The sequence below is a fragment of the Diplotaxodon limnothrissa genome, linkage group LG8 (genome assembly GCF_057381915.1).
Source record: "Diplotaxodon limnothrissa isolate DT_005_m linkage group LG8, D_limnothrissa_male_GT1.1, whole genome shotgun sequence".
NCBI classification, from domain to species: Eukaryota; Metazoa; Chordata; class Actinopteri; order Cichliformes; family Cichlidae; genus Diplotaxodon; species Diplotaxodon limnothrissa.
Genome location: NC_140603.1, coordinates 1,169,596 through 1,192,524, shown reverse-complemented (window position 1 = coordinate 1,192,524; position 22,929 = coordinate 1,169,596). Strand labels below are relative to the sequence as shown.

Sequence of the window (22,929 nt, the reverse complement as noted above, 5' to 3'; positions counted from 1 at the left end):
GTTGGGGCCGTTGGAGGTGTGAAGGCTGCCTGGTGGCTCGTCAAAACGGCAGTAGAAGTCGTTGAGGGTGTTGGCCAAGAGCAAGTCATCAGTGGAGTGGGGGGTTTTAGGCTTGTAGTTGGTGATATTCCTAAAACCTTTCCACACAGAGGCCGAGTCATTCTCTGAGATCTGCTGCTGCATCTTCTCAGAGTGCTGATGTTTAGCAATGTCCACTTCTTTAGTGAACCTGTACTTGGCCTCTCTGTAGCAGTCCCTGTCTCCGCTTCTGAACGCCTTTCTCTTTTCCAGCCACAGCTTTTTGAGTTTAGGAGTAAACCAGGGTTTGTCATTGTTATAACTCACCCTGGTGCGTGATGGCACAATGCTGTCCTCACAGAAGTGGATATAGGAGGTGACAGTGTCCGTAAACTCGTCCAAGCTGTTAGAAGCAGCCTTCAATGTGTCCCAGTCTGTGGTCTCCAAACACGTGCGAAGCTCCTCCACAGCCTCGTTGCTCCACAGTTTTTTAGTCCTCACGACAGGTTTGGAGAGCTTCAGCCTCTGTCTGTACGCGGGGATTAGGTGGATCATGACGTGGTCAGAAAGTCCGAGTGAAGCGCGCGGCACCGCGCGATAGGCCCCGCTGATCGTGCTGTAACAGTGGTCTAATGTTCTCTCCTCTCTGGTCGGGCATTTAATATACTGCTTGTATTTTGGGAAGCTCATGGCTCAGATTGGCTTTGTTAAAGTCCCCAAGAGCAATGATGAGAGAGTCCGGGAATGTCCGCTCCGTGTGGAGAATCTGCTCCGCGAGTGCGCACTGAGCTGCCTGCGCATCTGCGTCTGGCGGGATGTAAACAGCGGCCAGGATGAATGAAGCAAACTCCCGCGGAGAATAAAACGGTTTGCAGTGGATAAAAAGATATTCCAGAGAGGAAGAGCAGTGCTGAGCAATCACTGTCACATCTGTGCACCAGCCACTATTGATGTAGAAGCAGAGACCTCCACCTTTGGACTTACCGGAGAGAGCGGCCTGCCGGTCCGCGCGCAGCAGATGGAAGCCCTCCAGCTTGAGCGCGCAGTCTGGGATGTTCTCACTGAGCCACGACTCCGTAAAACATAAGACACAGGAGGAGGCAAAGTCTCTGTTCATGCTTCTCATCAGGGCCAGTTCGTCAATCTTATTGCCGAGTGAGCGTACATTAGAAAGGAAGATCCCAGGAAGAGCAGTTCGCAGTCCGCGTCTCCTCAAACGCACGAGTGCGCCGGCTCGCTTCCCTCTCTTTCGGCGTCTCGCTTTCCTGATCAGAGTCAGCAGTAAATCTGCCGCAGATGCGACAAATATTGGAAATAAATCCACAGGCGTTGTAGTCCTGTAGTTAAGGAGCTCTTCTCTGGTGTACGAGTATCCAGAGGAGTGCCCAGACACAGAGAAAATGCACAAAAACAAAACAAAAGTAACGCACTGAAGCACCAGGGCGACCATCCGCGGCGCCATATTTCATGACTTACTGGCTTTTTACAGGTTGTGTGCCAAGGAAAGAAAAAGCCTCATACTTTCTCACACTCTGAGCACAAAAAGACGATGTTGTTTCGATTCTCCAAAGCCACAAATGTACTTAAGTTGTATAAAACCATCGCAAACTACAGACACAAACTAGAAGACGTGCGAATACTCTAGCCTATACTGACAGCGCTGAAACAATCATCTAATACAAGTCCTGCATTCAAAGTGTTACTTTAAATACAAGTATTAAACATAATAATAATAGTATTGTAAATGTATTACAGTTTTACTCACTGCAGAAAAAATACCCGCTGTGACTCTAAGTCTCTATTATATCCTTATTGTATCATTACTCATTCAAAACTGTAAAGTAGGTTTTTATATTTGATGCAGATTAACCAAAAATATACACATTTATAATGGATTCATCTGCTGATTATTTAACTTTAAAACAAAACGCAGCAAGCGGCGGCAGGCTGCGTCCTGGCTGGTCGCACCCTGGGGGTCCGCATGGGCACTGGAAAAGTCTGAACCTCCTCCACTCCCACGCCACCGGGGAACGCCAGTGGGGGTATCGGCAGCGTCGGCCAGGACCGGATCAGAACCACCAGATTCAATCCTTTGCATCCGGCGCTCGATCCGGTCCTGGAGTTCATCCCGCTGGCTGCGAGACACTGTGGCCTGCTCCCACTGCACCCACCAGCTCCATCCCTGGTCTGCTGTGCCCTCCTGCTTGGTTTCGGCACCACTGTAATCATCAGACGACAGACCTGTCCACATTTTTATGCTTTTCAGCATCATCTTTTATTCTCTCACGGTTGCTGTACACAATACCCAGCTGCAGCTTGCAGCCACACACATCAACAACAAACATGACATCGGTCCGAGCACAGACTTTAAGCCGGCGAGGCGTGATTGTGGATCCCGCTTAGGTGCATCCACCTCCCCTGCAGCGGCTCCACAGACCACGCCCCGCCACAATGGGAATCACACTCTTTAGCCTCCCCGGAAAAGTCTATGTCTGGGTGCTGGAAATGAGAGTCCGTCTGTTAGTCAAACCTCAGATACAGGAGGAGCAGTCCAGGTTTTCATCCAGGTCACGGAACACTGGAGCAGCTCTTTATCCTTTTGACGATACTTCAGGGTGCGTGGGAGTTTGCCCAACCAGCCTACACGTGTTTTGTCGAGGTGGAGAGGACATTTGATTGTTCAGTTTGGAGTATTCTGTGGGAAGTGCTTTGGGAGAAAGGGGTGTCTGGACTGTTGCTACCATCCGTTGGATCCTTATACAACCATTGCAAGAGCTTGGTCCACATAGCCGGTAGGAAGTCAAACTTGTTCCTGGTGGGTGTTCTTCAACATGGACAGGATTTCTAGGAATAGCCAAGTGGCAGAAGGCTTCCACTTGGGTGGTCTCAGACTCTCGTCTCTGAGATGTGGCTCTGTTGATATCATCAGGTGGTGGCCTACAGCTTACACTGGAGCAGTTCGCAGTCAAGTGTGAAGGGGTGTATTGAGAATCCAAGCACCTCCAAGTCTGAGGCCATGGCCCACTCTGGGTCAGGGACGAGTTGCTTCCCCAAGTGGAAGAGTATCTCGGAGTCTTGTTGACAAGTGAGGGGAGCAGGAGATTAAGAGGTAGATTGGTGCTGCAGCTGCAGTGGTGCAGACGCTGTACCGGTCGGCCGTGGTGAAGAGAGAGCTGAGCGTAAAAGCGAAGCTCCCGATTTACCGGTCGATCTACGTCCCTACCCTCACCTATCGTAACAAGCTATGAGGAGTGACCAAAAGAACAACACAGTGGATACAAGTGGCGTAAATGAGCTTTGTCTGAAGGGTGGATGGCCTCTTCCTTAGAGACTCTCCGCAGGTTAGTGCACGCTACACTGGTCAGGTTGCAGTACTGTGATAAAGTTTGCAGTAACACTCTATGGCTGTATCCCAATTCAGGGTCTGCAGCCTTAAAGGCCGCATTTCAAGGCCGATTACGTCACAGCGGCGCGCCGAAGGCTGTCCCAATTCAAAGGCTGCTTGAAATGCGGCCCTGAAATGCGTCCTTCATTTCCCTGAATTTTAAGGCTGTGGCAGTGTAGACTTCGTGGTCCCATATATCCCACAATTCATAGCGCGGCAGTCGGTGTGGAGAATTCTGCCGCAGACGGCAGAAGCGGAGCGGCCGAAGAGTAAACTGTGAAAAGTAAGTACTGAATATGATGTCACTTATTTATGTGCAAATGTTTAATAACGAAGAACATTAAACATTACTGTTGGCCACATGTCGGCAAAGTTATGTGACATTAGTGACGTTTGTACTAACTTGGTTTTAAAGCCTTTAAATATACGCCGTTCAATAGCTGAGCTTAATCCTACAGAGAATGATCAAAGCTCATGTAGAAACAAACAAATGAACAAAAGATTTTCTCCTTCATTTCTGTCACACAAAGCTGTATGACACGTTTCCAGCTGTTAGTATCATGGTTGCTAGGCAACCTGGGCAGCGCAACGGAGGCTAGACCGTCCCATTTCACAAGCCTCGCACTTCCGGCCTTAGCGGTCTTTGAGTACGCGGCCCTTGAGGATCGTTGAGGCTGCGTACTTTAAGGCTGCAGACCCTGAATTGGGACACAGCCTATGTTTAACTGGTGCAGAGAAGCTGTAGTGTTCACAGTCACTTCTAGGTTACATCAAGAGTAGCAGACATTAAATCAGTCAATTACACCTTTATCCTAGCTTTGTACAGTCTGGAGGGGAAAAATCTTCCATAAACATCAGGTAACATTGGCTTTTTTCTTGTTTCTTTTTGGCATTAAAACCATTTTCAGTGGAATTGCATGTGGATCAGGAATGTCAGTGGAAAAGAAACTTTCCTGCCACTGATATTGCCCCCCTAAACAGTTTGAGTATCTACTGCCTCAGCCACCCCCACACCAATTTCAACTATACTGATATAGCACTAGTTCACAGCAGCCATGTCAAGGTGTTTTATGTATCAACCCAGGAATATTAGAGAGAAATCCCATCAATCAGATGATCTATTGTGAGCAGCAGATGGCAAATCTGGGCTGAAAAAGCTCCATTTGCAGTAGATAAAACAGGAGTGTAACCATGCTCAGGGAGGGGCAGCGAGCTGCTGTGATTGGCTGGGTGATAAGGAGAAAGAGAAGACGGAAAAAAGGAGCTTAGTGAGACCAACAACAACAAATATGAACACACCCAAACTAACACCGATGCCGGGAACTCCTCAGAGTGATTAGAAAAGAATTTCTCCCAAATTCATTTTACAGCAGGACAAATGTCCAAACTCAGAGTCTCTGTCACGAACAAGCCGCCGTGCTTTAAGCTTGACAAACATGCGTCCTCTGTAGTTAAATCTAGTTTTGACCAACTACGTCTAATCTCTAAAGCCAAACCAAGTAGGTTTGGGTCTATTACCCCAATTCTCTCTGACCTACGCTGGCTCCCATTAAATATCACATTGATTTTAAAATCTTATTGCTTACTTTTAAAATCATAAATAATACCGTGCCTAGCTATCTTACTGATCTTCTCAGCCTGTATATTCCTAGTAGCGCACTGAGATCATCAGACCAGTTGCTCTTGGTGCAACCTACCGTAGGTCACGGCTGAAGACCAGAGGCTTTCCCCTCAGTTGCACCTAACCTCTGGAACAACCTCCTACAAGCTGTTTGCACATCTGACTCAATCCAGACTTTGGTTTAGCCTTCCCGGCTATCTAGAGTACGCTTCTTGTAAGTGTACTCTTATGCAAGCCCTTTTCTTCTGTTTTGTTGAACAATGTTTTGTACTGATTTTACTTTATAAGTTTTATTTTGATATCTGCTTATGCTTGGTTAATCAATGCTCTCCACTGGACCTCTGGTTTTAAATGTGCTATACAAATAAACTTGTATTGTATTGTAAACCTACAGAGTGGTCATACCAGCATTTTATTTGACTTATTTAACTTTGTTTCTCCATAGAGTTAATTATTAAATTAATTGATTGACCATTTTATAAGACACTGTATTTACTCTCCTCCTGTAGTTTGTGTATGAGTTAAATCTGGGTGCTGCAGAGATCTGACTCCTATCTACATGTTAGAAACAAACGAGTAACTGCATGATGGAGGATCACATTCTTTCGTTTATCAAATCCATTTAATGTGATCCAGCCGCTGCTGTTGAAGAATAAGCCACAGGAAGTGTCAGCAAACACGTCCACCTTCTCATGGATTACCGACTACCTAACAGACAATATGAGAATGTGAGAATCAAATCAAATCAAATCAAATCAAATCACTTTTATTGTCACATCACATGTGCAGGTACATTGGTACAGCACATGTGAGTGAAATTCTTGTGTGCGAGCTTCACAAGCAACAGAGTTGTGCAAAATACAATAATGTAAACAAGCAAAATACAAGAATGGCTACATCTGAAACTAATAAATATATAATAGTATATGCAAAAAAAAAAAAAAATTCTGGATGTGTATACTAAATATTTTTCTACGTGTGTGTGTGTGTGTGTATACACATATTTTACAATTTAAATAGAGTAAACAATAAATAAAATATATAAAAATATACAGAGTTGAGACATGTGCAGAATGTCTCAACAGGGCAGAGCTCTGTCCTGCCTGTGCAGGACAGGAGCTCCACAGTGATGTGTGTCTCCACCTACAAGAATGGTGACTGACTTCAGAATGAAGAGGACAAATCGTGTCTATCCTGAGGCAGGATGCTGATGTGGCACAATGACAACAGGCTAAAAGGAAGACCAGCACAGAGGCTCTGCTGGGGGAACAGCATCATAGCTGGTGACACCTACAGACAGACTGAAGTGATGGCTATGTGTTCATGTGACTGGCTGCACACTGGAAACATTTGAAGCTGTGGTGGAGAGGAGGTCATTATGCAAGCTTTCGACCACCCTCTGCACCACTTACAGCAGGCAGCAGAGGACCTTCTCTGACAGACTGATGGAGCTCCACTGTGACAAGGACAAATACATTAAATCTTTTATACCTTAAGCAACTCATCTGTTCTCTCCTCCACACAGTTGTCATTTATAAGTTTGCTTTACAAACGTGGACATTACAGCTTGCAGGTGAATCTTCCCCTTTTAGTACAGCTAGCCAAGTAGCAAAGATCCACTTACTGCTAAAGACAGAGAGTGAAAGTGAACATAAAACCCATTGTTGCAGCCAGAGGCAGCGTAAAGGTGATCCCTTAAACTGATGTGTAGTTTTAGTGTCCTTATTTTCCACTGGGTTATCAATTCTGTCACTAGTTAGCTAACATAAGCTAATATAAGTCAACCAACCTGGTGAGGTAACATGTTGTACTTACAGGAGATAAACTTTAAACACTTATTTCTTAAATCCAGCTTCACAGACAGAGTTACATCTATGTCAGTGTTTCAGAGCAGGGCTACATGATGTAAACAAGCCTTTATATGTTTGGTGTTTCATGACTGCACTGTCACAGCTCTGATGACTCTCCACTCCACGTGCATTCTGACTTTCATTCTTCTTCTCTCCAGAGCGTACCTCCACCTCTCTGGACGCTCTTCCACCTCTCCCTACGGATCATAATGTCACCTGCAAACATCATAGTCCACAGAGACGCCTGCCTGACCTAATCTGACAGTCTGTGCAAAGAGGAAGGAGCTCAGAGCAGATCCCAGGTGTGATCCCACCACCACCGTGAACACCTCACCACTGTCTCTCTGGCACCACCCTCACATATATCTCTGCCACTCCTGGCCTCCTCATGCACATCCTTACAGACACAGTGAAGCTCTTTCTGACCTCCTCTATAATAAACACCATATCTGTAGTGCTCTTTCTCAGCATGAAGCCACACTGCTGCTCACTGATCATCACATGTTCAAACTACTTGTTATATGTTTGCTGTGCCCAAATAAAGTGTATCTCATGTCATTACTGACTTATTTAAGCTAAAGGCATATTATTTTATACAGTTCGTTTTCTCTGTCCCATTATGTTCACTTCAGATTTGTTCAGGTTTTATGTGAGTCTATTTTTTATTGTGATTTTGATCTTTTGTACTGTCTTCTTCAAACCACGTTCTAACTATTTTGGGGTTATACAAATACAGTTTATTTTTAGACTCGCAGTAATATCTGATTGTAACCGAAACACTGACACGCTTTTTATATGTAGTCACGTAAGAGTAAAATGTATTTCATGGAAAATGCAAATGAAGGCACGTGCTGTCGTTCGTGGATGAAAATTGATGGTTTTGCGACAGTACTGGCAAGTGTCGCAAACGTGTGGGAGGCTTTGAGCTGCTCGTTACGTAGAGGCTGCCGCCTACACTGACCTGGATATCTGTGGCCGAGGAAGGCTCTGCCGACCTCGTTTCATATCAGTGCTTTAGGACTGCGGCACAGCGCGCGGACCTGTTTGCAGCTGCAGGGCCCTCGTGCTGAAGGCTTTGAACAGCAGCGGTGTGTCCGCGAGGACGGACTGTTAGCAGCCTAATGGGCTGGATCGATAACAAGGCCGGGCTGAGGACAGTTATCGTGTCATGTCTGTGTGTCTCTGATCACGCCGCGTGTCCGACTCGCTGCTGCGTGGAACAGGGTCTCTGTGTCGTGCACCTCCGTTTACTCCGACATCAGTATTTACTTCTCTGAAGCAAGGAAGTGGAGCTGGCGGAACTCGGAGAACGTGAGACCGGAAGTTGTGTGACTTGACCGCCATAATAAAAGCCCTAAGAAGTTTTGTTTACGCTTATAAATGGCTTCTGGGGTTAAACAGAGGAGTACAACTGGAACAAAACTACAGCCAACTTGTCATTTGTAAAATAACGTTTAGTCCTTTGCCAGTGCCGTGTATCCCGAATGATCTATCCACGTTGGTCGGCTTTATTTTGGAGTGTGCGAGCGGAAGTCGCCCTTGGCTCTGCGTGCGCTGACACTGGTAGGAAGTGGGATGTGGCCAGGATGTATTTATGCTGCTGTCCGAGATGTGAGAGTCAGTAAATCAGCTCTGCCTTTAGAGCCCGTGTTCCCCGGCGCTCACAGCGGGGGTACGCTCACTGACGCTGCCCGTCAGCGTGGTTCGTGTCAGGGGTCGAAGCAGCGGCCGCAGCCGCTGTGCTGTCCCCGCCTGGACGGCACCGTGCCCGGGAACAGTTTGTTGAATTTGCGCGTGGCTGTAGCCTGAGCTTTACGTAATGACAGCATGTGAATGACACGTTTGGCTTGTGACTTTCTTGCCCAGCACTGCACATCCACGGTTTTAAACACATGTCAAGAACTCAGCCTCAGATGATGATGGAGTCCTCTGTCGCGCTCGGCAGGCTGGAGCTGGCCCACAGCTCCTCCGCGGGTGGGGTGACCTCTCGGCTCCCCGGAGGCGCACCCCCTAAAGAAAAGCCCGGCCAGCCACCCTCAGGGCTCCAGAGCCAGGCTCACCTGAACGGCTGCGTCCCGCTGTCACATCAGGTGGCGGGTCACAAGTATGGAGTGGATAAAGTGGGTAAGTCAGCTGCGGACACGACTCTGATCACCCTGCACTTACAGGTCCTGCCACAGAACCACCTCTGTGCTCGCCTTCGTGTGACTTCATGTTAGCTGGTTATTCAAACGGAGATCTGACTTAATCCTGACAGGTGTTAACGCACCTTTACATGCAGACACTCACTCCTTTGTTTGTCCTCATAGAATCCGCGCTCACCAAAGAAGAGACATCAACTGTTTAGCAGACGTGTGTCTAATGTCCATGTGTGCAAACAGCGAACTTACACACTGGACCTTTTTTCTGTGTTTCCATGATAGGAACACATGTGTCAGTTTCTCTTTGCAGTTCTCTCTGTGCTTTGCAAACGTCGCGCTCTACAGTATCATTTGGAGAGTTCGTTGAAATGCCAAAATTCAGAAAGTTGTCCATCGTCCCGCTTGCTGCAGTGTAGGGGTGAGCGTTATACACTCAAAATTATAGCACAACATTTCAGGAAAACATATTTTCTGTATGTGTGATTAGGGATGGGTATCGATAAGATTTTCACGATTCCGATTCCATTTTCGATTCTGTTTAACGATTCGATTCTTTATCGATTCTCTTTAAAAAAGGAGAACACTAAGGTCGATTAGCTTAGAACTTTGTTTTATATCTTCTCTTTGAACAAGATAGAAATTTAGGAGTAACATGGCCTTACAAACCCAACAGTGAGATCTTAATGATCCAGCCTATGGCTCTTCAATGGGGCGTCCCAGGGTCCCCAGGAAAAAAAAATGTAAATGTAAAATAATAAAATAAATATTCTACTGTAGCAATAACAAAGTGTAACATAAATTATTCTGTAGCAATTACACAAGAATATCCAGAAATGTCCCTGCCTACAATTAAACACATTCACTTACCGAAAATCGGGGGCATCTGCTGTGGCAAATGGGTGCAAGCCTTTGACCACAAACTTAGACACTGCTCGGTGACATTCGTCTATCCTGGCCTGAAAGGAGACGCTGCCGGCAGACTGCAGCGAGAACTGCCAGCATCTGAGCCAGACTCTGTCTCTCATCATGGTCACTAAATGCACAGTAATGGCAGGTTTGTAATAAGGCAGATCGCGCTAACATAATATGCACTGTTGTTGATTATTTACCTGCCGCATTAACGGGAGAGGACGTGCAAACGTTACCGCTGCTGCTGGGTGGAGATTCACGAGTCCGGAGCGGAATTAAAAACACGACATTCATTTAAGGTCATCGCGTGTTTTGTGAGCAAACGCTTTTGCATGTTCGTAGTGTTTCCTCCCTTAAATGAAACATCTACTTTGCAAGTATTGCAAGTTGCCCTGTTGTCATCCGTTCTCGTAAAGTCTAACCAAACTTTTGAGCGTTTGAGCCGCTTACGCGCCGTGTTTCCTGCCAGGTAAATGACGCTCCGCAACGTGGTGACATCATTCGGGGCGACTGGAATCGATAAGGGAATCGTTTGCAAAAATGGCAAACACTTCCAAGGAATTGAAACAGTGGGAACCGGTTCTCAACAAGAACCGGGTTTCGATACCCATCCCTATGTGTGATACAATGACTGGAGAACACTTTGATGATGGTTGCAGGCAGAAGCATTTATAAGTGTCAGTATCCTCCTTTCCCAGTGACTTACTGTCACCAATGACATATTTCCTAATTTGAAGTATGAATCAAGTTCCCAGCAGGGTCATAGTGCAACAGTAGTGACACAGCGTGAGTCAGCTGTAGACACAAGTGTAGCCTGAGCAGTTTTGTTGTTTTTAGGTGTGCAACTACTGCTGAACACTTCAGCTTGAGCTCGACTCTGAGATACCTGGACTTGTCTTAGTGTTGCCAACACATGGGATTACTTTACCAGTGTTATCAGGGTATGAAAGATGTGTACCTGTAATACTAGAGACACTTTTATATGACACAGTTACAGTCAGACAGAAATGGATGGATTTTGATTAGTTGCCAGCTTCACACGAATCAATATGACTGTTGATAGTATTATTACAAATATATCCAACAGAGTAATTGTAAAGGTGTCCCACAGCCTGTTTCACAGCAATGGTTGTGCAGCGGTCTTTGATCACGTAGGCCACAGGCATCGTACAGCCGCGCTCTGTCCACCTGACGTAGTCGCGTCTTCACAGCTCCATCACTTTGAGATTTTGCTTTAAGAAAGACGTTTTTCATGCAGCTGCACGTCTCTTGTCAGTTCAGCTTCTCTCTGTGTTCCTCATTCATCACTCCATATCTGCTGCTGTGTGGTTTCACAATCACCAAATATTTGAGATTTGCTTCTTGCAGCCTGAAACATTGTGCTTGAGAACCTCCTGCTCTGGATGAGTACTGAGAGTACTTTATTTATTTATTTCCTGTAAATCAGACGTTTATCTGTTTATTGGATTATTATTTAGGTACAAGGGGCAAAATCCCATCACTAGATATCAGTACATTGCAGATTGGCAGTGAGTGTATGCTGTCAGTCTGCTGTTTACCTCAGCTGTCAATATGTGTCCACGTCTGTCTGCCCTGAAGGAGGCTGTAAAACTCTGGAGTCAGTGAAAGTGTCCAGCGACAGCGATACTGAGCACTGCTGTTTTTGCAGCTGTTAGCTGACAGTGGCTCTAACATCACTGGAACTCTCATACGATACGAGTGTATTCAAGCTGTTTGTCAGAGGAAGAGTGTGATTCTCAGGACTCAAGCCTGACATAATGTTAGCTCCGAATCAGATGTTGTTGTTTGGCTGCTCACGTTCAGGTGTGTCGGCTCACATGGATGATTTACTGCCAGTCAGTAACTTGTTAATATGGGGAATAAATGAAGATGTTTACGCAGTGATTATGCTGATCAGGCTGGCTGACTCGGATATTTGTTTTAAACAAATAAACAAACAAACATTTGTGTGTGTGTGTGCGTATGAACCTCTTTAATCTGAATATTGTTGTGCACTGTCAGTGAGGCAGCAGAGTAACATCGGCGTGTTCGGAGGTCGAGCAGGTCAGCTGCTGATCAGGTCGGTGGTTCGATCCCTGGCCCCGCCAGTCTGCATGTCAAGTATCTTTGGGCAAGTTACCAACCTCAAGAACAGAATGAATATTAACAAAGAGCACTTAAGCTCCAGCTAACGGGCGTAGAAAAGGACTGCTGCGGCTTTTGACAGTTGTAGAACAAGTTGAGCTTGTATAATCTCCTCCCACTGTGTCTTCAGGCCTCTGCTGCTTCTGTGCTGTTGAAGGTGTTTTTGCAAACGATTCCTCTGCCACTGTCCAGGTTTCAGGTCTGAGCTGCTGTGAACACGAACAACACGAAACAGTCTCCATAAGATTCTTCGTCATGACCGGAAATATGTTTGGTTTAAGTGAGGTTTGCATAGACTGTACCACGTGACACACACCCACTGGCTCTGAATTCCCTGAATGCCCTGCCCTATTCTCACAAGCCGACTTAATTGTAGTGAGCCGGAGGGTTAAAAGGACACGTTTGACTGGATGTTTGCATTCTGAATACGTTTTCTTGGCCTGTGTGAAATAGCAGGTCTGTGCACATTTTCTTGATGGTGGTTATTTTCCTCTGTGCAGGAAACAGCCCGTCATTGTCCAAACACAACACATTCCCACCAATAAAATACCAGCAAACTGTAAGAGACTGTGTTTGTGACGTGTCAGAGAGCTCGTATTTGTCATGTGTGTAAATGTGGTGAATCATTAAGTGTTGTACTTTATTTTTCCTCTCTGTGCGTTTCTGTCAAACCTTTGATTTAAGAACTTTATCATAAAGCTCAGTGCTGAATGAATTGTTTATGGTTAAACTGTTAAGGTGTCTTTAAACCGTCGTCTTACTGTGCAGCACCTGGAGCCATCGGCCTTTCACACAGATTATTTTTGTAAGTTTCCACTTTCAGTGCCGTCTTTTGTGTTTCTTGCAGGTATTTTGCAGCATCCAGATGGAACAGTCCTCAAACAGCTTCAGCCTCCACCCAGAGGTCCACGAGAGATGCAGTTTTACAGCATGGTACGTACACACACACACACACACACACACACACTGTACCGGGTCACATGGTCTCTTTGAAAATGGCCCAAAAAATAAAAACAACATTTATGTCTCAAAATATTGTTTTTAAACTTTGTGTGCTATGCTTTCAAAATAAAACTGGGATATTTTAAGGAGATTAGCAGTAAACATGTTTCTGGTGATAAAGTTAACAGACTTATAAATGCTGCTGAGTAAGTACATGAAGGGCATTAACAGCCTTGTTTTGCACCTCTGCTGTCACAGAGGACGCAGGTTTACAGCGTGAGTCACAGACGAGCACCAGAGTAGCCTGGGCAGTTTTTTGTTTGCTTGGTTTTTTCCCTCCTATATTTCAAGTGTAACTTAGGCTACGTTCACTCTGCAAGTCTTGATGCTCAATTCCGATTTTTTGATCAAATCCGATGTTTTTGTCTGCTCGTTCACAGTACAAATAAAATGTGACAGCAAACGCGCTCTAGTGTGAACGCTCAAGCGCCCGCATGCGCAAAAGAAGACGTCACACACAGCGCGCTCTGTTTAGACCCAGAGCAACAGTATTGTTTGACTGACGGCCTTAATATAAAGACTTCGGACTTCACGTTTCCCAGTTTTTGCTTTAAGTTATTTTGTTATTGACATAATAATGTAAATAACCTAATAATGATCCTTGTTGCTGTTTCAGAGGAGCGCTGCTTCAAAGGATAGCTGCAGATTTCTGTCAGAATCTGCAGATTATACAGGACAAATAAAATGTTCACGTTGTTCCCAACAGTTTCACTGGAGGGCCAGGAAGGTTCACGATGTCTTCTCCGGCGCTGATAGTTGGCGTCCGTCTTGCGTCAGTGACGTAAAAGACGGATTTAATGCGACGTGACCATCAAACAGCAGTCGCTTTCTAAAACATCAGATATGCGTCTGATTCAGCACCACATACGAAAGTGACCCAGATCGGATTTGAAAATATCGGATTTGTGCCGTTCACACTGTCACCATGATGGATATGAGTCGCAGAGGGTCAGAAAAGTCTGATTTGATGCGCTTTCACCTGCAGTGTGAACGTAGCCTTTATGACTTCACACTTGAACTCAACCTTGTGACCTTCAGAAGCTGCACGATGCTGTCTCACAATAAAGCTGAAATATGTTCTACCCAGGCTGTTGGATCTCGGGTGGAGCTGTTTAACCAGCTGCTTAAAGTTCCCCCGGGGTCACCGGGTCAGATGTAGCTCGTGGTCAGTTGAGCCGGTGTTGGATGGATGAAGAATTATCAGTACAGGCAGCCACAGTGAGCTGCTTCACTGTTTTCTTTAGAGCTGTGTCAGGACGGAGTCTGAGGCTAACGTGTGGCTGTCGTTTGACGGGATCCCAGCAGCAGGCCCACACTGACCAGCATCGCTCCCAGTTTCCAAAACTTTACTGAGCTCAGGAGGCAGTGTCATCAAACACATGCTTGCTCTCTGTTTTTTAAACAGTCCCAGTATCAACAGATGTAGCCACCCTTCGCTTCCAGTACACTGACCTCTTTGCACTTACTATAAAGAGCCTGAATATAATTTTCGTCGTGGGAGGCACTAATACCAAAGAAGATTGTTCAGTTCTTTGCTGCACCGTCTTCCTTTTCTTCATGCCGTCCTGAGAGATGATTTTAGTTACTGTAAAAGCTTTGGCAGGTACTTATTCACATAGAGATAAACCATCGTATGGCATTCTGTCCTAGGTTTATGCAGAGGACTGCTGCGATCCCTGTCTTCTCGAGCTCCAGACTTATCTGCCCAGATACTACGGCACCTGGTCCTCTCCTGACAGGCCCAACGGTAAGGCCGTACTGTGGCATCACACAGACAACAGCTAGCATTAGCCGCTACGGACAAAAGACAAAAAAAGCTAATAGTGAGTTTAACTGTCTCCTCTCTGCACACACTGTTTACCTGCGTGTAAGCAAAGATGTCTCAGATCAGCAAACAGAAACCTGAGAGCTTCGGACCCAGTGTACGCTGGGACCTCCAGCTCCAAATACCAGTGCAGACACTGACATTTTACTGTAACAGGAAACGGTCAGTCTCTCAGTAAGGATCTGTAGCTGTCCGCAGAGTCAAAGAGAAAACCACTGTATGTTAGAGCCTCGATGAGAGCTGTGAAAGCTTCAGCACGTGATTCGTGTTCATCCTGGTGCATCCAGATGTGATTGTTGGTGTAGGTGTTGCACTGCGGGTGTGTCTTCATATCTTTGTATTCTTACATGAGGTAGATTTTTTAAAATAAAACTCACGCTGATATGCCAACAAGCTCCGTGAACGTTCAGCATTTCACCAACAATCAGACAAAACGAGACAAACTAACAGCTTCTGTTGTGACTGACAGACCTGTACCTGAAGCTGGAGGATGTGACTCGTCACTTCATCAAACCCTGTATCATGGATGTGAAGCTGGGCCAGCGGAGCTATGATCCGTACGCCTCACAGGAGAAACGGGAACAGCAGATCAGAAAATACCCGCTGATGGAGGAGATCGGGTTCCTGGTGCTTGGCTTGAGGGTGAGTTTGAGTCATGGTGCTGTGACAGTAAAAGCACGCACAGGCCTGCAGATCAGTCGGTGTGAAAAGTCCAAATGCAGAGTCTTTGTGTGACGAGCCAAATATCCCCCCGAGTGTTTCTGTAGGAGTTAAGAAGGTGAGTAGAAGGTGCAGTCGAATATCACTGGTAACTGTGTGAGCACCTCTCTGAAAGCAGTTTGTGGAGGAGAAACATCAGCAGTGATCTTAGAGAAGCAGCTGTTGCTGCCCATCACTCTGGAAACACCGAGAGAGAACGTTTGGTAATGAGAGGAAACAGCTGCCAGTCGGAGTGGAGGCCCCGGCAAGTTCACCCCAACATCAGTGCACTGCTCCAAAAACCCAAGAGCAACATGGCTGCCATCAGACCTCAGTCAGCATGTTAAATGCTGACATTCATGACAGTGCAGTTGGAAAACGACCAACGCCGCTGTCAGCACGCCGGTGGAGGGAGGACGATGGGCTTGTTCTGCAGGCTGTGGGTCTAATGTGTTGACTGATCTTATGACTCGCACATGTTTCAGTGTCTTTCGTGTCAGAGAAGCTGAAGGTGCTTAGTATGTAAAATGCAACTGTGCATTGACTCGGCTGTAAAAGTTGCATCTTTTTACCAGCACGTTTAGACACCTTTGCTAGTTACATCTGCTAAGACGGCTGCTTGCATGCAAACAAAGAACGTGCATGTAGAAAGGCTGGTGTTGGTTCCAACACAGACTCGCATCTTTATTTTCACAGTATTAGTAAAGCTGATGTCTGCAGGAGGAAATATCTTTGCTGCACAGGGTCACAAATCACTACAATCAGGAAAACGAGTAACGTTTGTCCTGAGAAATGCCGTGGAGTGGACCTGGAAATGGGTTAATCTTTAACCCTGTAATAAATCAGCTGAACAGTGCGTGGCGCTTCCATGTGCATGCACACACAGTCACACCCACTGTCCACACCAAACCAACAGATAAGAGGAACGACAGAGACAGCTTATCTGTTTGAAAGAGAGTCACATAGCGAAACCTTTATCAGGTCGATCAGTTTCCATTACAACTTGTCATCGTCATCATCCGCAGTAGGAGTGCTGGTTAGGGCTAGAGTGTGATAGTGATACAGCCAGCGTTGGGCTTCATGCTCACTCTGATACTGTCCTTTGTTTGTCTTTGAACAGATGTTTAAAAGCATTCATCTGAATGTGCCACACCGCTGAGCTCTGACTCCAGGACTGCATTCAGTGTTTCCACACCTCCAGCTTCTTTGCTGTGGTGTGAATGTGTTGATGATCTTTGCAAACTTGTTTTCACTTCTCCTCTTATTGGTGTGATGTGTCTGGGTCAAAGGCCAGAGAGCCATGAAGTGCAAAGGCCGCCAAACAAGTTTCTAGTGAAGAGCCCACTTGTTCTGTGTCTGGGGCTAATCTGAGGTGAGCATAAAGTACAGAGGCTCATGTAGACTGAACTAATGGTGACACGAAGGTTGGATTTTGGGGCTTTTCCCCAAACTTTCTATTTAGCACCCTTTAACCCTGTAACACCAGCTCTGTCACATTAGATACATTTTCTCCCCTTTGCTTCTGTCTGTTTAAGATCAAATGTAGCAAAAATGAGACGCACACACATACAGAGATGTAAAAAAATGAAATCCCTGTGCGTGATCCTCTGCCAGAGGCCTGGGAGCTTTAGGGTCCTGTGCAGTATCTTTGCTGTTTCTAGGACTGCGTCCTTCATGGTGGAGATCTCAGATGTCGTTCCTCGGATCTGTTGAAGGTCTGGTCCTCATCACCCAATGCAGATCTCGGTAACCAGGGCGACATTTGAGCCGCTATGGCTTCAGTTATGTCTCGCTCACAGTGGATACAGACGGCCGGTCGGTTTACAGGGTGAGAGAGGTTGCGGTATGAAAGAGGGGAAGGATACGTGTGATTCAGTGCTGAGACGTCATGAATGTGTTTTGCAGAAATGAGTAATAAGTTTCTAGATGATGTGAAGAGTGTTTAGCATCGACCGATGGGCTGACTGAGCAGCAGCTTTATAGCTCCACACCCTTTGTAAACGGCTCATAAAATGTGATGTCTGCATGTGGACTTTAGCTGAGTGCTCAGTGTTTATCATGTGGTGTCTGCAGAGAAGGCTTCTGTACAGAACAATGGGACACTGCACAGCAAACATGTCCCAGGGAGCCAAAGAAACCTGTTTGTGTTGGTCTAAAGTATGAGGCTACGCATGTTTTACTGAGGTCAGTTAAACAAACATGTTTGCAGTGTCCATGTGAGTGTATGAGTATCACATGCACTGCCATTTATATAGTTCTTTTCTAATATTACTGAACACTGCAAGAGCAGTTTCCATCATACAGCCCAGTTTGATCTTAGGTGGGCCGGACCAGTGAGAAGCTCCACACATAATAGATATTTTTTAATATAAGAAAAAGAATATGTCTCGGTTTATTTTGGTAAGTAAATGAAAGAAATCTGTCAGCACCACTCTTTAGGCTTAAACTGTAAGTAATAAAAGTGTAAACTTTAGATAACATTATTTATGCCCGAACTGGAGATTCATTCTGGAATTACAGAAATCTAATTCCTAATGGCTCTGGTGTAATATGAATGGGGAAGGTCTGGAGTAGGGATACAGATGTTGCTTGAACCCATGTTGGCCCCGCCCACTAATATTCAGGTTGAAATGGGGAACACGGCTAACGAGGAAAGGCAATAAATAATTCACCACAGCTCATTCTCCCAAACGTTAAACTTCGGTTAGAGCAATAACAACAGCGTGTTCACAGGACTGAACGTTGGACTTCATCACCAAACGTCATGTCTGTGTGTAGGTTGTTGTACTGCCCTCTGCTGGTGACAAACACCTTAGTGCAGCTTTAAACCAAACACTGATTATTCAGTAAAAATAAAGTTCTATTGTAAAAGCAAAAAGGTTTAAAAATGCTAATCTGGGAAACATTTTACAATAACATCACACTAGTTACACCGTGTACAGTAGGGCTGCAACGATACACAAAATTCACGGTTTGATATTTTTTCGATACAAAAAAATGTTCGTGCCTTTTTAATTTGTCATTTATTAAAATTATAAATATATATTTTAACTCAAAAGTACAGTTTTTAAATTTAATGTTGCTGAAACAAAGTAATAAAAAAATAAATCTATCTGATCGAGGAATCCCTCATCTTTGGAAAAGAGAGTTTATTACAGAGAAATGTCTCTTTCAAAATAAAAGCTATACTATCCGCTTCTTCTGGGCTATATTCTCAGCAGCATATTAAACATATCAGGTCCCCATAAGGAGAATCCTGTGCTAACGGCTGTCTAAATGACTCGGGTAAAGTTTGTAGCATGCGTGCTTGTTGTTTTTGTCTGCTTCCACTTGTCTTTGCACTAGGATGCTGTCGGAGTAAATGTGCAGTCATATTCGTTGTGTTCCCACTAGTGCTGTCAGCCTTAATCTGAAATGACGTTAACGCCACAACACGGCAAATCTCCGTTAACGAGCTACCGCGGATCGCCCCGTGCGTGGGCCTGGACGGCAACACGTTAACGAGCTAACTGCGCTAACACACTAGCTCCCACCCATGTAATTGAGCATTGCATGGCACATCCAACATACTGTTTTAATTTAGTCCATGACGCGCTTACCTTCAGGGTCATACATCACATGAAAACCAAAATAATTCCAAACGTCAGATCTGAATGAGGGTGGGGGAGGTTCAATTTGCCATGTTGCAACGAGCTTAGCTTCTGTCTTGCTAGCTTGCCCTGCGCTCAGTGAATCTGCGTTCGACTACTCCGCCTAGGCTGCACTGTCGAGCGCAGATCCACTGAGCGCTCCACACAGACAGCATCGTCAGAAGGAAAGTTGATAAAATAAATTAAAACTTTTGTATTGTTCGATACATATGTGTACCGAACCGAAAGCACTGTATCGAACGGTTCAATATCCATACGAGTATCGTTGCACCCCTTGTGTACAGTTATCACTGCTGGTAATCGTCACAGTCATAATCATATGAGTGTTTATGAAAGCCATACTATGGAGGAGTAATGCTGTATAAATGATAAATTAAGCTTTTTCTAATACCTTAGTAATGCTAAAGTTAGTGCTCTCTATAGACTGATTCTAAATGCTGTAAACATTCATCAGCATTACAGTGGCGCTGTATGCTACTGACAGGAGCGGTGTGGGTCTGCATCATCACGATCTGCTACCATCAGAGGTTAGCGCACTGATCTGAGGGCGTTCCTGTCTACTTCAGTTGTTTACGTAGAGAGGATGCTGCTGTTTGCTGATCACTCTCTTCCTGATGACGGAAACAGAAGACAGCATGTCTTATTATGCTAAAATAAATCTCTGACAGTTGATTCAGTTAGCTTGGCTCTAAATGCATTTTGAGGGTTGTTTTTAATTTGTGGAATCTTTGTCATGGCTGTCTTGATTTTTAGATTGTAGTGAATCCCCTTATAGTTCATGATCATGGGATTGCAGACGTAAAAGGCTCCCAGCATGCATTGCATGGGTTTGTGGACAGAAATGTCAGTCTGAAAGAGCTGCTCAGTGTTTGAGTCGCGGCTCTGAAGCTGTGTCGGTATGTAACTCTGCATTCAGCACATTAACAGAAGCGTCTGAGCTCGAACCACTGCTGCAGAGTTACACGCACGCACACACATTTGTGTAGTTCTGGGCCACTAGGTGGAGGCAGCCTTCAGGTCCCGTTCTCTCATTGGCCCACTGTCTTCAATCAGTTTGAAATCCATCACAAAGTCCTGACCGATCAGGCCTCGTCACAGCTCACAGATGTTGTTGTGCCGTCTCAGCAGGAAGTCCAGGAACATTCTGGTTTGCTGCCAGCTGCTGAATAAGTGACTCTGAGAACAGTGACACTGTGTTTCAAACCAAAACTAATGCAGACGTTTGTTTTAATGTGAGATTTTCTTGTATTCTCAGGTGTACAAGGTGTGCACGGACACTTTCGACTCCTATGATCAGCATTATGGAAGAGGATTGGTTAAGGACACTCTTAAAGATGGTATGTATGTGTGTGAGACTGTATGTTTGATGAAATTTAAACAGGGCCTTTACTCCTCCACGCAGCATGTCCTGAAGCCCATATCATGCTGTAGTTTGTTGAACATGACATTGAATGCTCCTCCACATTCACCCGATCTCAGTGCTGGGATGTGGACGCTGTGTGAGTCTGTGCCAGTCAAAGGCAGGTCTGAAGGAACAAAGGGGCTCCAGCCTGATATTGTTAAACCTCGTTTGTGTCTCTCTCATTTCTTCCTGGAACCTTGTTAAGATTCAAACATGCAAAATAGGATTTTGTACCATTTTTCAGCTGATGTGAAACTTCTGATCGGGCCTGTGTTAGCATGGTGTACATATCAGTGTGCAGCGTGATTACAGTAATGTGTTACAGTGGCACACATAGTGGAGACACAGGCTGCGCTTGAGTTATTGTGTGTTATTGTTATTATTATTGGTGTTATTGTTTTTGAACGTCTTCTCCTGTCCACCAGGCTTGTCTAAATTCTTCCATAATGGAGTTAGCCTGAGGAAGGACGCCGTGGCGGCGAGCATCCGCAGAGTGCAGCGGATCCTTCGCTGGTTCGAGTCTCAGCACCAGCTGACTTTCTATGCCAGCTCCCTTCTGTTTGTCTACGAGGGCCTGCCCTCCTCTGTCTCTTCATCCTCCCTGTCGTCCCTCCTCAGCAGTCCATCCATCAGCCCCACTGTGATGTTAAAAACACCCACGTCTTTGTCATCAGGTGAAGGCGGCACAGAGCGGAAAGCCCGACAGGGAAAGCTGGGGCAAGGAGAGGAAGTGGCAGAGTACAACAACAACAACATCCAGGTGGCAGAGCACTGGGACTACAGCCTGGACGCTGTTTATTCCAATCGCAGGAAAGGTGAGGACGGTCACAGGGGAGACGGTGGTGCTGTGAGCGCCGTGTCTGGAGACGGCGTCTCAGCACCGGGTGAGGAGGACAACTCTGCATGGAAACAGTCGCGTGAGCTGCAACGACCACCTAATGGGAACGGAAACAAATCCCAACTGCAAGAGAAGGATGTGGACAGAGAGGACGGCAGGAGGAGCGGGGAGGAGGCGGAGGACCGAGGAGGCGACGAAACGGAGAGCGGCGCAGGAGACGTGGAGGTCAGGATGATCGACTTTGCTCATGTTTTCCCGAGTGAGAGCCAGGATCACGGCTACATCTACGGCCTGAAGCGCCTGCTGACGGTGCTGGAGCAGATCCTGTGTGATGCAGCGTAGAGCTCGCTCAAACAAACCCCGCCTCCTGCTGAAACGACGAAGCATCATCTCACCTGACTGTGTGTGTGCAGTGGAGGCGACTGGGCAGCTGTGTTCAGCACGACATGCACTAACCAACCCATGAAGGCATTAGGACCTCACACGCCGCGTCTGCAGCTCACTGATACTCACACAGGGTCACCTGACCTCAGCGATCAGTGGTTTGAGTATCTGATGCCACGGCCAGTGAAACTGTGACGGCACGTAGTGTAAAAGGATGGGAAGGTGTCGACCGTACCTCTGATAACGCTGGCTCTGCGGTGTCTCGCTTTCAAGAGCGAGCTGCAGACCACAGATCCACCCACCACCTCAGTCCTGATGTTTCCGGGCAGCTGTGCAGACGGAGGGATTTTGTTGTTCCTGGATTCACAGGGTCAGGATTGTGGTGACTTCTATGCAGTCTGTCTGTAAACTACCTAAAGCTCCACTGCTCATGCTGACACTTCCTGATCATCTTATCATTCACAGGGCTTAACTGGATTCATTTATGTTTACAGTGTGGCGTCAGATTCCTAAACCAGGGCTGGAAAGCAGACGTGAGTCAGGGATGAGGCGGGCCTGCTCCACCGTTGTTGTTCATACCACTGTCTAAACATGTCTAACTCAGGTATTTACTGTAAGAAACAGCTTAATGTTAGTGCCACCGTGCTCCTCATCCCGTCTCAGCCATGGCTTGTTTGATCTTGGACACGATCGAGCTCATCGATGTCGACCTCGGCGTTGACCTGTCGTCTTTCACCGTGGCTGCTTCTGTCCTCGTAAACGTCGAGCTGCCATATCATCCTTCCAGACGCCCGTCTGCTTTTCTCTACATTTGGATTTGTCGTGATGACTCCAGTGCCATTGTTCTGTTGTTAGCTTAGGTCAGTGATTTTAAGTTGATCGTGTGAGGAATTCATTTCTAACTGGGTAACAATTGGAAAATCAGCCATTATAACTGTGAAGGGATCGTGTGTGTGTGTGTGTGTGTGTGTGTGTGTGTGTGTGTGTGTGTGTGTGTGTGTGTGTGTGTGTGTGTGTGTGTGTGTGTGTGTGTGTGTGTGTGTGTGTGTGTGTGTGTGTG

The 22,929-nt window shown here is 46.0% G+C and overlaps 1 protein-coding gene across 1 annotated transcript; it reads left to right on the top strand.

Moving 5' to 3' along the window:
• The first annotated feature begins 7,830 nt into the window (after positions 1 to 7,830).
• Positions 7,831 to 22,815, top strand: ipmkb (inositol polyphosphate multikinase b). Its single transcript, XM_085361145.1, has 6 exons — positions 7,831 to 8,998; positions 12,917 to 13,002; positions 14,722 to 14,818; positions 15,366 to 15,538; positions 20,501 to 20,582; positions 21,073 to 22,815. Exons 1-6 carry the CDS (start codon positions 8,767 to 8,769, stop codon positions 21,825 to 21,827), a joined length of 1,425 nt encoding a protein of 474 aa, XP_085217271.1. The 5' UTR covers positions 7,831 to 8,766; the 3' UTR covers positions 21,828 to 22,815.
• The last annotated feature ends 114 nt before the right edge of the window (positions 22,816 to 22,929 follow it).

What these genes read in the sequence shown, in the direction of transcription:
- ipmkb (XM_085361145.1), top strand. Translation starts at nt 8,767, where the DNA reads ATGTCAAGAACTCAGCCTCAGATGATGATGGAGTCCTCTGTCGCGCTC. An exon ending in TCCTGGTGCTTGGCTTGAGG is followed by an intron (nt 15,539 to 20,500) that starts GTGAGTTTGAGT and finishes TTGTATTCTCAG; the next exon opens with GTGTACAAGGTGTGCACGGA. An exon ending in TAAGGACACTCTTAAAGATG is followed by an intron (nt 20,583 to 21,072) that starts GTATGTATGTGT and finishes CCTGTCCACCAG; the next exon opens with GCTTGTCTAAATTCTTCCAT.